The 15,603-nt window shown below is 37.1% G+C and overlaps 1 protein-coding gene across 3 annotated transcripts in view; it reads right to left on the minus strand.

The window, feature by feature from the left end:
* The window catches only part of Cbp53E (Calbindin 53E), a 99,882-nt gene that overhangs the window by 48,946 nt on the left and 35,333 nt on the right, over positions 1–15,603 (minus strand). For 2 of the 3 annotated variants that reach the window (XM_073988303.1, XM_073988305.1), the window contains exons 2-5: positions 6,470–6,563; positions 6,109–6,397; positions 5,880–5,965; positions 874–963 (exon numbers count right to left, since the gene is read on the minus strand). In XM_073988303.1, coding sequence (XP_073844404.1) covers positions 874–963; positions 5,880–5,965; positions 6,109–6,286 — 354 coding nt within the window. In that variant the 5' untranslated portion in view covers positions 6,287–6,397; positions 6,470–6,563. Of the gene's footprint in view, positions 1–873; positions 964–5,879; positions 5,966–6,108; positions 6,564–15,603 lie in introns of all 3 variants that reach the window. The other variant, XM_073988302.1, reaches the window with a different exon arrangement.

Genomic DNA, 15,603 nt, shown 5'->3' on the forward strand with positions numbered 1-15,603 from the left:
AATCGAAGGCCTTCGTATTGGACTTCTATGAAATAAAAGGCTTCCGTAGTAAATTTCTATGGAAAAGAAGGCCTCCGTAGAGGGCTACTATAGAATAGAAGACCTTTGTGGGATGGTTTTGTTGAGTAGAAAAACTCCCTTACAAATTTCTATTTCTATTTAAACAAATATTTTTTTTTTTAATATTGAGCAAATTTAAACTTATTACCGTCGAAAATGTGTTCATCATTACCGCCTACACTTGTAAGCTTTAAGTGCTTTACTCCCTTTATGTCGAATCAATAGATTCAAATTATTATATATTAATTGTCTTTAATTGCTGAATAATTTCCAGTAATGTCCTCTCTGCTATAACCCAAAATCCACCCCCTCCATTACAAATCAATACCATTAGTTATTTATCATTTGCCTATCTTCGGGACAGGCAAACAAATTAACCATTCCAAAAATAATGAAATACCAGAACTCATTTTAGGCATTATTAAAAAGGTTTTACTTCGGTGGCAAAAGAGAAATTGGCAAAGAAAGTGAATCCCAATAAAGTAAAGCAATCTTGCTGTCTAAATAAGAACCTAAGAATATTGATTTGCATTTCATTTAAATTTTAAAGAAAGGGACCGGGAAAACTTTTGTCCCCCTTGTGAGTGGTAAGGATTTCCCTTCATCCATTTCGAGGGAATGCCTGCCACCAGCAGAACTTTATTGAGTAGTAAATGGCAAATATTTGATTTGAAATCAAGCATTTATTGTTTGATTTCCCCCAAATGTAGGCGTCGTAATGTGTTTTGCCAGTAAGCGGCTATGGGTTGGAGTGTTGCTGAATGAATAATGACTATTCTTAGTGCCCCCATTTGCTCTTACGTACGTACGTACCTCTCTAATATCAATTTTACCATCTTGATTGTCATCATAGGCCTCCATAAAACATGATTTCAATTCACCCAGCATTGTGTCGGTTACAGCCTGTAAAGATAGAAGAAAATTTAAAAAAAAAAATCATCACAGTAGAATGAATAAAAGCCCAAGAGTAAACGACAGATAGACAGTCAATAATAAATACACACATAAATAAGAATTTCAAAAATAGAATAATTAAATTACAAGCCAATAGCAGTGACACTTAATATCGATGTGTCAGTGTGCCTTGAAATTGTGCTTGCAGGATCTATTACGTTTTGCCTTGGTCCTGTTCTGCTTATTTTGCACAATTTTCTCGATAAATCATATTTGTCATTCAGGGATTGTGAGCCTTAAGTCGTTCGTGATGCTATTGGCAGTAACAAAACAACAACAAAAATAATAATAATAATGACAGTAGCAATGACAAGTGGAATACGAGGATATGTGGTGATATGCCATGACTATGGTAATTTAAGGATGGACAACAAAAGGGGATATATAACAAAAGTAACAAAACTATTGAATGATTTTCAGCAATTAAACAATGTATGTAGTGTGCGTTTTTAGTAATTCAATATTTTCTTAAAAAATTTGAAATTATTTTAATTTAAGTTGTCTTGAAGTTAACTTAAAACCTGCAAACCAATGTCTGTTGTCATCACTTGCAGTTATCTAATGGAACAGTTTCTCTATGTTTTTTTTTTTTCTTAGAAACAATTTTATCTAGTTATGTCCTATCCCATGCCTTTTTTTCTTTTCTTTGTCACATCCTTTCAGTGTAACAGTGTTAAGAGCTAAGATAAAAAACGACTGGCACATCATAAAGTGGTTGCATGGACCAGCATCAACAGCAGTAGCAATGGTCGTTCCACAAGCTTTAATGCTCCCACACCGTCACCATGGAAAACAAGTAAACGACAGTTGAAAAAGAACAATTTTTTCTTAAAAAAGGGCTAAACTTGTAGTGATGACACATCAACTGACAGTATTGTACTCAGGACCACTTAAAACGCCCTGATATTTTTTTGAACGAAAGCACAAGAAATTCAATAAAATTGTGATCCCACAAAAATAAGGAATGAGGCTTTTACCAGTTGAAATGTTTTTACATCCTAAAATCACATAACAGAGGATTTAAACAAATATTGTGGCTCTTAAAGGGATGGCATGGAAAAGAGAGGAACTAAAATTAAGAAAATGTTTATATCTTTGTATCGGAGTATATTAAAAGACGCGTTTTCAGAGGCAGAGACGGTGTTTAATATCCAAAACATGTTTGTGAATTCCGTCAGATTCAAAATGCTACTTAAGGTCCACGAATAAGAATAAAATATTGTAGGATCGGAAACCTTAGATTTCATGGACATTTAGGTCGGTTGTATTGACAGAATTGACAACACGCATAGGCTCCCTGAATCACTTCTCCAATATGACCCAATACTATATCGCAGCGAATTGAAAATAAGAAAACATAATTTGCTTTGCCGACAGAGATATATTCTCAGCTTATGACTGTATACGAGTAAAAAAACCAATAGCAGGAGCTGTGGGCCTAAATGTTTCAGGGACAGATCCCCAATTTTAAAAATAAATACGATTTTCGTAGGTAAAGGAAGGCGTGTTGGAAATTACCAGTGTAAATATTAAGGCGTTCATAGGGTATCACAAACTCAGGCGCCTAATTTTTCCACTGACAGAGCCACTCAACACAGCCTATACAGTATAACATAACACCTCGTTCTCCGATTTTTCTTCTTAGTCTGGTTCTATCTCCAATTCTAGGAATGTGGCCGCTTCGATAGGTTGTAACAACAAAGTCACTAGAGTTAGCTGCGTAGGTTTGGTAGGACAGTTGGAAATGCCTGTGTCATGCGGACATGTGCGACACACTGCACAGATGTTTTTCACGGTGGCATCAATCTTCTTCTATAGGAATTTAAACGGAAGCACCATCTCAAGCGTAGTTGAGCCGCTATAAGTTTGTCGTGGCAGCTGATGCTGTAATAGATGGAGGATATACTCCGAGGACCGCATTCACACGATAGTTGTGTATGGCATCTGCCAGGGGTTCTGCCTGGTAACGTTAGACAGCCTTTGTAGATCATGAAGATTCCTCCTGGCATGCTGGGGGCCGGGGGTCCTATCCTCCATATGGTAATTAGGAACGAAAACATACCACTGTGTTGCTGCACTGGAGAAATCTTTGTCTTCTCATGTAGATGGTCCACAGAAGACATGATGAGGCACCCTTTTGCAGTCCCTACGTCGCAATTCTGACAGATTTTAATATTTCCAATCTGGAGCCGCATAGCTTACCACAGAACGATCTATAGCGTTATCAACAAGGTTTTTTATCTGCAACCGGCTAAAGACCTTGTCACTACATCTCAGCTTATCGCGGACGACGTAAAAATGCTTTCGAATGTAGCCAATAGAACCTTGTGGTAGTTGGTTGTCGGAATTCTGCAATCGTAGTGAACTGAAAAGCCATAGATTTAGTGGCGCATATTTGTATATTCCTCGAGTGGGGAGGAATAAAGCAACAAACAGCAAACAAATCGTTCCGTACCTTTGCTGTCATCCTTCATGGCTTCAGTAGCGGGACTTCCCTGCCTTTGTGTACGATGTGAGTGGCTAGCGACAGGTTGTCAACTTTGGTGAGGAACTCAACTCTCGGCTAATCCACACCATTACCATTACCGTGGAGATTCCATCAAGGCTCAACGCTTTGGGTCATTTAGCGTTCCTGTTGGCATTCCCAAAAAAAATCTGCTGTAAATTGTGATGGTTCCTCCTCGGCAGGAAGAGATCTAATGGGACGTGGTACTCTTCTCTTAGCCCTGTCACCTCCGGAATGCTCGAAAAACTGTCGATTAAAATAACATGCGCACCTCGGACGAAGCTACCCGAATATCAGAAGAGTTGGGCAGATATTTGAAGTGATGATTAGTGAACACTCTGAATGGTGTCAGGGTTGGCTCGACTAATCTCATCGTTCCTATTTGTTAATCCCGCCACCTCTACTAGGAAATTTGGTCTTACTTCGGACATTCGACCAGCAGGTGTGTTTCTAGCGGCTGCAGCAGTCTCGGAACGTCCTCCCTGCTACAGACAGATTAATGAACTGTCTGAAACTTGGCCAATTATTTTCCCCATGATTGGTGAAAGTGTGGCGTTCAAAATTGATTAACTCGATCGGTATGCTGATGAATAGATATAATTATGGGGAGGTGGCCCGACACAAGAGAAACCACGAGTTCCCAGGATAGGTCTTTTGCCAAGCCAGGAGACACAATGATTATATCTGGCGAACTGTGACACTCAGGTGCAGTTTTTATTGAACTTGGTTTCCTGCACCGCAACGACCTTGATATTCTTCCGACTCATAAAATACACCTTAACTCGGAGTGTATTGAAATTAAATTGCAAAAAACATACTTTTTCAGGGATTGAAGCAGCAACGGCTGGTGTTAAGTGCTGCGTGTGCTGGAAAGTCTCGTATTCAGATGACGACAACGACTCACTGAGGCTGTGTTCACGCGGCATGCAGCAGCATAGTCCTTCTCGTAGTGCCTTACATTGACAAGTCCAGACTAACCCCTGAGATGCACCCATTTCTGTCATCTATAGCATCTCACCGAAGCTTGAGTGCGGTAAATGCGGATGTGAGAAACTGAGCATATTAATATTGGTCCTGAGTTTTCCTTCGTCCCGGCAAGAACCAACAGAATCCGGAGCAAGTATTCCGTGATAAGTAGCTCCGAAAACTATACAAATACAAAGATATGTACACTGAAGAGACAGCCGCTGACCGGAACGCGGGCGTTGTGTGGTTTCAGATCAATCCGGTATCGATGAACCCGCCACCGTGGGATAGTGTGCTCATCAGCAGGACTTTTGGAGCTTTAAAAATTGTACAATCAAAACGATTCGAAAGACAGTCTTGTAAAATTGTGCGAAGGAGTGAACCGATATAGTCCATATTAGATATGGACATTGTCTTGAAGAAATATTGAGATGTGAAAAGTATGGACCGAATCCCTTCGACAGTTATCGTACTCTCCAGTCAGACAGATGGACGGACGGGGCTAAATCTACTTCGAATTGTCTGAAACGGATTTCGCCGAAACACATGTAAGCCCTTTATTTCGATGAGGCACATTTTCGATCGTGTCAAAGTGTATATACCCTCGTTCTTCTAAATCCTCAGCGAGAGAACATATTTTTAAGCAATAGATATAAAGTAATTATTAGTAATATTTCAAATAATAATAAATCCCTTATAATTTCCATTAAATCTCTCTGTCATTAAAATTTCAACATGAAATTAATTCACTTTACTCGTTCAAGGATTCAATTTCCCTACAAGTGGGCTCTATCTCTTAATACCCTCTACACAAATATGCTCTTTTTCAGGCAGCGGCAGCAGCAGCGGCAACAAATTAACATTCCGAAGTGTTTCATGCATACATCATACATATTTTGATGGCACTATTAACACATAATTCCACGAAAAGCCCCATCATCTTTCCCCCCCTCGCCCATCCCCTTGTTGTCAAAATAAAAGGCCAAGCGTTAAGTGCTGGTATTCGAAGGAGATATATCAGTAAACTTGACCCCATTACGTGTCTAATCTGTTCCAATGAAAACGAACCACTTTGCAAATGATGATTTTTTTATTGCTTCGTAATACTTTTGGAATTCGAAACACACAATTATAAAAGCAATTTTAGAAACAGCAAATTTCCTAATAATTACATCATTCAATGATAACAACAACAACAACAAAAAGAACAACGACAAGAATCTCTACTCTTGACACTTAACAAGAGAATTCCATTAGTGAGCGGGTCTTTAACAAACAAAAGGGACAAATATAAATGTAAAATGTAATCAAATTAAGACAAATAAACGAAATGAAAAAAAAAAACATAGTAAAGCAAACCAACAAAATGAGGCAATTGTTTTCTTCTACTCACCTCCGGACTAATATCCGTAGCATTGGCACTTGAAACAAACTCACGCAGAAAACCATCCAATTCTGTGCCCTCAATATAACCATTGCCTGTAAGGAACACAAAAAGAAGAAGGAGGAAAGAGAAAAACATTGTGGACCATTAGAATTCAGTAAACGCCTCCAAAAAGTAGGCTTCAATATTCTGTTTAACATTGTGTCCGCAAAATATGCTACGAGCGCTGCTTACTTACCATCATTATCATAATGGGACCATACATCCATGAATTGATTTGCCGAGAGCTTTTTCAATTCGCGTGATTCTGGATCACGATATTGGCGCATAAAGTTTTGGGCCTTTTCGATTTGGACACGTTTGGCAGCGGCAGCAGCAGCCGAAGCTGCATTACCAGCACCATTTGTGGCTTCCATTTTATTGGTGTGGATGGTAGGTTTGCTGGTTGGTTGGTTGGTTGTTTGGTGGAGGGATGACTTGGTGCAAATTTATTTGTAAGTTAATTTAGGCAAATATTGCGTTACAATCTACAATTTTTATAAGTTTTAAAGGAATATTTCGTGCTTGTTTGCCCAAAACGTTTAGACCAACAACTTTACCAAAAATGAATCGAATGCAGGACGGTTTGAAATTTTGCCAAGTCACGTTTCGTAGAGATGTGACAGTTACACAGCAGCTGGTTTCTTTTTCAAGCTAAAAACAAACACACAAAAAGAAGAAGAAGAAAAACTAGAATTGAGTAATGTTTGGCAAAAGCATGAATACACAGAGATACACACACACATAGATATTTATACAAAGACGTGTACCAACATAAACGGAAATAATTTGATTTGAAATTCGAACATTTTATTTCATACTTCTTTCGTTCTCTCTTTTTCGCCTACTGCCATTGACAATCCGCAATCAATATCAGTTGCAGTTTGGCAAACAGAATACGAATTGATGCTGTAATTTGAGTAGGAAATGATTGATGTCCCCTGGAGCTGTTGCAAAGGCATGTGATGATGTTGAATGTCCTCCTTTTTAGGGCAAATTACAAATTGATGAGGTTATTCTCTCAGGATACACTATTTGCATAAATTCAAGCAAAATGGATCAAAAATGAAGGTAATATTTCCCTGGGAGGACCATAGTCATCATAATTAAAATGGAATTTGTAGAACAATATTATGCATGGGGACAGGATATTTTAATGATTTTTTATTGGAAGATATTTGATGATTGCGGAAGAAGGGGTTGGGAATTTAGGAATTTTTTAAATGCTTTTAGAAGCTGTTGATGAGCACATTTCAAGATTTTCTGATCAGGATATTCAAAACATTTATACATTTTTGGAGCGATCAGAAACATAATATTTGATTTTTGGCTTCAATTGCCTAGGGTTCTTAAAAAGGCAACCCATCCTTAGGAAAGGGTTTTAAAAAGGCACCCTTTCCTTAGGAAAGAGTCTTAAAAGGAAATCATTTCCTTAGGAAAGGGTATCAAAAAGGCATCATTCCCTTAGAAACGGGCCTTAAAAAGCAAACTTTCCTTAGGAAAGGGTCTAAAAAACATACTTTCCTTAGGAAAAGGTATTAAAAAGCATCCTTTCCTTAGGAAATGGTATTAAAAAGCATCCTTTTCGTTAGGAAAGGGTCTTAAAAAGGCACCCTTTTCTTAGGAAAGGTTCTTAAAAAGGCTTACTTTTCTAAGGAAAGGTTCTTAAAAAGCACCCTTTCCTTAGGAAAGGGTCTTAAAAAACAACTTTTCCTTAGGAAAAGGTATTAAAAAGCACCCCTTCCTTAAGAAAGCGTTTTAAAAAGCAACCTTTCCTTAGGAAAGGGACCCAAAAAACACACTTCCCTTAGGAAAGGGTCTTAAAAAGCACAATTTCCTTAGGAAAGGGTCTTAAAAAGGCACCCTTTTCTTAGAAAAGGGTCTTAAAAAGGCAGCCTTTCCTTAGGAAAGAGTCTTAAAAAGCACCCTTTCCTTAGGAAAGGGTCTTAAAAAGCACCCTTTCCTTAGGAAAGGGTCTTAAAAAGCACACTTTCCTTAGGAAAGGGTCTTAAAAAGAACACTTTCCTTAGGGAAGGGTCTTAAAAAGCACCCTTTCCTTAGGAAAGAATCTTAAAAAGCATCCTTTCCTTAGGAAAGTGTCTTAAAAAGCACCCTTTCCTTAGGAAAGTGTCTTTAAAAGCACCCTTTCCTTAGGAAAGTGTCTTAAAAAGCACCCTTTCCTTAGGAAAGGGTCTTAAAAAGCACCCTTTCCTTAGGAAAGGGTCTTAAAAAGCACCCTTTCCTTAGGAAAGGGTCTTAAAAAGCACCCTTTCCTTAGGAAAGTGTCTTAAAAAGCACCCTTTCCTTAGGAAAGTGTCTTAAAAAGCACCCTTTCCTTAGGAAAGTGTCTTAAGAAGCACCCTTTCCTCACGAAAGTGTCTTAAAAAGCACCCTTTCCTCACGAAAGTGTCTTAAAAAGCACCTTTCCTTAGGAAAGTGTCTTAAAAAGCACCCTTTCCTTAGGAAAGGGTCTTAAAAAGCACCCTTTCCTTAGGAAAGGGTCTTAAAAAGCACCCTTTCCTTAGGAAAGGGTCGTAAAAAGCATCCTTTCCTAAGGGTGCTAAGACCCTTTCCTAAGGAAAGGGTGCTTTTTAAGACCCTTTCCTAAGGAAAGCACTCTTTTCTAACGTAGTAGTAGGGTTAAAGCACCCTTTCCTTAGGTAAGGGTCTTAAAAACCACCCTTTCCTTAGGTAAGGGTCTTAAAAACCACCCTTTCCTTAGGTAAGGGTCTTAAAAAGCACACTTTCCTTAGGAAAGGGTCTTAGAAAGCACCCTTTCCTTAGGAAAGGGTCTTAGAAAGCACCCTTTCCTTAGGAAAGGGTCTTAAAAAGCACCCTTTCCTTAGGAAAGGGTCTTAAAAAGCACCCTTTCCTTAGGAAAGGGTCTTAAAAAGCACCCTTTCCTTAGAAAAGGGTCATAAAAAGCACCCTTTCCTTAGAAAAGGGTCATAAAAAGCACCCTTTCCTTAGGAAAGTGTCTTAAAAAGCACCATTTCCTTAGGAAAGGGTCTTAAAAAGGCACCGTTTCCTTAGGAAAGGGTCTTAAAAAGCAACCCTTCCTTAGGAAAGGGTATCAAAAAGCAACCTTTCCTTAGGAAAGGGTCTAAAAAAAAACACCTAAAAAAAACATCTAAAAAAGCACCCTTTCCTTAGGAAAGGGTCTTAAAAAGCACCCTTTCCTTAGGAAAGGGTCTTAAAAAGCACCCTTTCCTTAGGAAAGGGTCTTAAAAAGCACCCTTTCCTTAGGAAAGGGTCTTAAAAAGCACCCTTTCCTTAGGAAAGGGTCTTAAAAAGCACCCTTTCCTTAGGAAAGGGTCTTAAAAAGCACCCTTTCCTTAGGAAAGGGTCTTAAAAAGCACCCTTTCCTTAGGAAAGGGTCTTAAAAAGCACCCTTTCCTTAGGAAAGGGTCTTAAAAAGCACCCTTTCCTTAGGAAAGGGTCTTAAAAAGCACCCTTTCCTTAGGAAAGGGTCTTAAAAAGCACCCTTTCCTTAGGAAAGGGTCTTAAAAAGCACCCTTTCCTTAGGAAAGGGTCTTAAAAAGCACCCTTTCCTTAGGAAAGGGTCTTAAAAAGCACCCTTTCCTTAGGAAAGGGTCTTAAAAAGCACCCTTTCCTTAGGAAAGGGTCTTAAAAAGCACCCTTTCCTTAGGAAAGGGTCTTAAAAAGCACCCTTTCCTTAGGAAAGGGTCTTAAAAAGCACCCTTTCCTTAGGAAAGGGTCTTAAAAAGCACCCTTTCCTTAGGAAAGTGTCTTAAAAAGCACCCTTTCCTTAGGAAAGTGTCTTAAAAAGCACCCTTTCCTTAGGAAAGTGTCTTAAAAAGCACCCTTTCCTTAGGAAAGTGTCTTAAAAAGCACCCTTTCCTTAGGAAAGTGTCTTAAAAAGCACCCTTTCCTTAGGAAAGTGTCTTAAAAAGCACCCTTTCCTTAGGAAAGTGTCTTAAAAAGCACCCTTTCCTTAGGAAAGTGTCTTAAAAAGCACCCTTTCCTTAAGAAAGGGTCTTAAAAAGCACCCTTTCCTTAGAAAAGGGTCATAAAAAGCACCCTTTCCTTAGAAAAGGGTCATAAAAAGCACCCTTTCCTTAGAAAAGGGTCTTAAAAAGCACCCTTTCCTTAGGAAAGTGTCTTAAAAAGCACCCTTTCCTTAGGAAAGGGTATTAAAAAGCACCCTTTCCTTAGGAAAGGGTCTTAAAAAGGCACCGTTTCCTTAGGAAAGGGTCTTAAAAAGCAACCCTTCCTTAGGAAAGGGTATCAAAAAGCAACCTTTCCTTAGGAAAGGGTCTAAAAAAACATCGAAAAAAGCACCCTTTCCTTGGGAAAGGGTCTTAAAAAGCACCCTTTCCTTGGGAAAGGGTCTTAAAAAGCACCCTTTCCTTGGGAAAGGGTCTTAAAAAGCACCCTTTCCTTAGGAAAGGGTCTTAAAAAGCACCCTTTCCTTAGGAAAGGGTGCTTCTTAGGAAGCGTCTAAAAAGGACGCATTGCTTAGGAAAAGGAAAGCCATTACATCGATGAAGTAGATGGCATTATTATAACAGTTATTTTTGTAAATTGTATAACCTTCCAGAAATCTCTTTTCCGAATCAATAGTGAAACTCTTGTTTTTTTAGATCTTAAATTCATTCTTATCATTTAGATGTTATTTGTCGGGTACAGTCACTCATTTTCTTAATCTCTCACATACATATGTATATGTATAGAAAAGTGATTGTAGTCTTTTTGTGAAATCGACGATTACAGCTACCACAGAACTTATCTTCAATAGTACTTCATAAATATTCATAACAATTATAATTCTACTTTAATATTCAACCCCAACTCGAATACGGAATTAATAATTTAAATGATTTAACTTTCCAAGGAAAAAATTAAAAAACTTATTACTTAATTTCGAATTCCCAACACTACTTGCTCGTGCATGTATTTAACATTTCTGTCGATACAAGAGTTTTACAATTCTTTTTCTAAGGTAGGGATTTGAATATTTCAGTTAACCCATTCAACAGCATACAACTATTGAATACAAAACAAAATAAAGGGTAAGGTTAGGGTTTTTGCTATAATACCATTCACATGAAATGTATTCAATTTATTTTACGTGTGAAAGTCACGTTAACATGGAATTTGAATTTCAGGAAATAACATATTGAAATATAACAAGAAATATACATAATTTTGCATATTTTAACAACAGCTGTTGATATTTGAAATTTAAAACTACCCAAGTTGCACGTCAATGTATAGATATGTCAAGGCCATATTTGCAGACAAAAGGCTGTTTGATGTTTGCAAAATTATTTCTAAAATATGACTTGTGGCCTGCCTTTTTCTCTAAGATGATTCGAATTCAAATTAGTATAGTGTAGAAAATATTTGTTTGATTAAAAAGAAAAATGAATCAAAAATGTTTCGAAAAAACAGAATTTTGATAGTAGTTCGAACGAATTTGTATTCGAATCGTCTTAAATAAACAGGCCATTAAAACATATGGATCATGAGAGCGTATAATTAATATTAATGTTTGTCACTGAGGCGAATCATTAATATTTACCTGTCATATTATTTATACGCCCCCTAATACCTTTTAGTGTGCAAATTGAAATACTTATTTACATTGCTTCATCGAAGCGCTTAAATGAAGATATATTTGTTTATTTGCTTAAATGATTTAAAGATAAACAAAATCCTCCCTCCCCGTCAAAAACAACCTGCTGCCAAAGATATTTCCATATCCGACTAAGTACGCGTATATCCGAAAATAACCGTAAATTCCAATTATTTTATTGCATTATCCACCCACTTGGATGGAATTTATTTGCATTTTTTCTTCTCTTTCTCACTTTGATTAAATAAGATTTGCTGACTGTATGAAAAAAGAAAAAACACAGCAGAAGCAAGCTAAAATCTACAGCCACAAAAGTGCGCTTCCTTGTGTTTGGTTTTTTTAATCAGAGGTAAAACCTCATAAAAGAAATGTTGCAGTGACGCTGGTTTTGATTGTACAACTGAAGCTTAATAGCGATGAAAATGAAGACGCTGAGGTAGATGGTAATGATGATTATAGTGGCCCAAAAATATAGCAATAACATTTGAATGTTGCGGAAAACATTAAAATCGTTTCGTTGCTACCTAAGGTAAATACAGGGGAACACTTTGTAGCTGAAATGAGTTGGCAAATTATTTTATTTGTTTACATTATCTTTAGTCAGTATAATTCGAAATGCTTGCAAGGGCAGCATGAATTTGCATATTTTATTTATATAATTGAAAAACACATTTTTTTGTTTAGAAATATTTCCAAGAACTATTAATCCAGAGTATAAATGTTGGTGTAATGGAAGGAACACCCGCCATGTACGCTAATTGCCAGAGTTCGATGAGGCAACATCACATTTTCAACGGTGGCAAAAATAGTAATCTTCACGCCATGTAAAATTTCCCTACAAGTGATGTCTTAAGGATGTCTTAAGGTACGTTGTTCAGACCAGGGCGATCGAACGTTGATTCCATATCATTGAGCAAATATTGATTGCACTGTAATGTTTGTGGTAACATATTGTTAGGAATGTAGCTGGTGGATCTATCTTAATTAAGATGAATATTCATTCATTTAAAAATCTCATTTGTAGCGTATATTTTTATATACCACTAGCAGACCCGGGTGGCGTTACTGGCCCACCGTAATGAGTTTTAATGACAACTTTTTATGGACTTTATGCTTGACAATTCAAAAATAGATATTTTCTACGTCACTTCTACGGTCCATTGTCAAACCGAGGAGGATTTTAAATTTTTCTACAGATTTTGTCTGTTACCTTCCTTTTCTCTTACGGACTTTGTCGGATTTTTCGCCCATTGATGCTGTTTAGTATTTATTATCATGTCCATGTCCCCTGTCTTTATCCTAAAGCGATTTAATTATGAAGGTTAAAAAAATGGTTAAGTCGAATTCTCCCGCTTATTGGGACTTATATGTTTTAGCTTTTCATGGCTGATGGACCGTTAAACCTCACCACCTCACATACCGTTGCCTCGAAAATTAATTTTCAGGTCGATGCACTCATAAGTTTAGCAAATATAGCGATTATAAAACAATATGACCCCGAAATTCGTCCCAAAATAGCATTTTGAACCACGGTACATTCGTGAACATTTTCTGAAAATTCCACAAAATTAGGTTCAGAAGTTTTGGAAAAATAATGTATTGAAAAGACTGGGCATGATCATCAGTTTTCAAGATATAACATATTTAAAAAGTGGGCGTGGTCCGTTATTTTGGCTAAAAATATGTAGCTAAGGTACACACAACCCCACTGCCTCCCAAAATATCCTGAAACCAATATAATCATAAGTTTGGCTTATACATATAGCGTTTAAGAGAAAGGCGTGGCGCTGCTACCCCACCTCCTCCAAAATTCCTAAAATATACATAACAACGGCAAACATTGAGCTTTTGCTGCCAATTTGATGGAAGTCGGTTCAGTAGTATTGGAGATATGACATATTTAAAAAAACAGGCGTGGACGGGCTTTTTTTTATATATCGCATAGGGGAGGTACCCTGCCCCCTCTAGAATTCAATAAAATATGTAGCCTGCTTTTGGGGCCATCTCTGTACATTCCCTGACAATTTCAGAAAAACCGGTTCAGTACTTTTTGCAGAAAAAAATTTAAATGGATAAAAACATAAGTTGGGTTATGACAGCATTTAATTTTTATTAATAAAGATATGGCGTTTTTTAAATATAGCAACGGGAAGTGCCCTATTCCCTTCGAAATTCAGGAAAATATGCATCCTATTTCCAACTGGGGCCATCCCTGTATATTCCCTGAAAATTTCAGGAAAATGGGTTCAGTAGTTTTGTAGATGTAACCTTTAATTTAAAAAGTGGGGGTGGTCAAGTCTTTGGGTCCTAAAAAAGTAGGTAAGGTCGGACACACAACCTTAATTATCTCGCAAATTAATTTCCAAACCGATATATTCGTAATTATTGTAAACCCCTCCGAAATTCAATAAAATTTTTAGCCCATTTTAATTGAGGGCCATTCCTGAACATTCACTGACAATTTTAAAAAAATCGTTTCAGTAGTCTTTGTAAAAAGGATAAACATTTAAAATTGGAAAAAGTGGGCGTGGTCAAATTTTCTTCGCATAACATTTCGAAATGGCGAACAGTTCATAGAAAGAATGATCCATATCGGTCCATCCGTTCTCAACTGATGCCATTACCAACGAACGAAATTTGATTTTTATTTATAAAGATTTATTTTATTTAGCAACAACAACTACTGTGTAGAATTTTCTACAATCAATATTGTTACGGAATTAGATTTAACTAATCTCCGTGTAGACGCTGTTTTATTCCCAAGTACGATTTGTACCATAAATAAAACAGGGTTCGTTTTAGATTACGTTTCTACAATGTTTTATTTACTTTATTACACTTATTCGGAATCGACTTTAATTACTTAGCACACAGCTTGTCTCTAGTTAGCACGCAGCTATTCTTTAACCGATCTGTTCAGTTCAACGCTTAAAACACAACTAACTCGTCATTCCCAGTTCCCCTGTATTTATACCCCAAAGTCTCCCTGTTCGAGAAATATCTAGAACATATGGCAACACCTCGAATCTGTACAACGAACACACAGACGCACATTCGCACTACGCGAACAACCAGACTCACATACATGGGGAAAGATCAATACAGTGGACAAACACAGTAATGACGTAATTACAACAACAAACAAATACACGAAATACAAGAAGTAAAAAACTAAACGATAATTACATGATTATGGCAAAACAAAATAAAAGCACATTAATGAAAGGTAAAGAACTAGAATGATGAAGAGAGTTCTACATGGTAGTTGTTGTTGCTTAAATAAAGTAACTTCGTAATAAAAACTTTACGTTACAATTCAAATTTTTAAATTAACGGAAATTAAACTAAACTAACTTAAACCTATCAGTTACATTCGTAACAATATATAATCGCTTAATCTCAATGTTCCATATTTATTTTGCTATTGTTTTTGTTGTACTCTCTATTTTTGATCACTCAGTCGTAGCTTACGCTGTGACATCATTCATTATTACCCCTTCTACTCTTCGTATCTGTCCATTTGTTGTTTACATTTATCCGTATGTTTGTATATGTATGTGTGGAAGTGCATCTGCGAATTGTGGAGGATGTGCATTTCGTCTGAACATTGTCGAACATCCTAGATTGATTTAATTGAATTAATTGAGCTATCATGACCTAAGGAGTTTTGTATTAAAAAATTATATCTAGCGAAGTCCACACACATCCAACCAATATGCTACGATCTTTTCGCTGGTGGTTTAATTCAGCTCATCATGCGTATTAGATGTGGTGGTAGACAAAGGCTGAGTTGGAAAACTTGTATATATACTAAACTTATTGCAAATTTGCAGTTGTGAAGTATTTTTGAAGTCTTTTTACTATCAAGTCAACCTAGTGTCTCTAGTCATCCTAGAATCCTTCTTCAATACACACACATATAGAAATGGAAGAGGGTTTTAAGATTGAGGTTGCTAGAACAGTCTATGCTTCAGCGAGATAGTATAAATCAGGGGTGCCAAGTTGGTGGTTTTCCCGCTACTTCTGGTGATTTTTGACGTACAAAAACCACTGTTTAAGCTGGAATGTCAACTGTTATAAGGTAAAAATCGCTAC

Source organism: Musca autumnalis, unplaced genomic scaffold, assembly GCF_047663935.1.
Source record: "Musca autumnalis isolate F117 unplaced genomic scaffold, ASM4766393v1 scaffold_5, whole genome shotgun sequence".
NCBI classification, from domain to species: Eukaryota; Metazoa; Arthropoda; class Insecta; order Diptera; family Muscidae; genus Musca; species Musca autumnalis.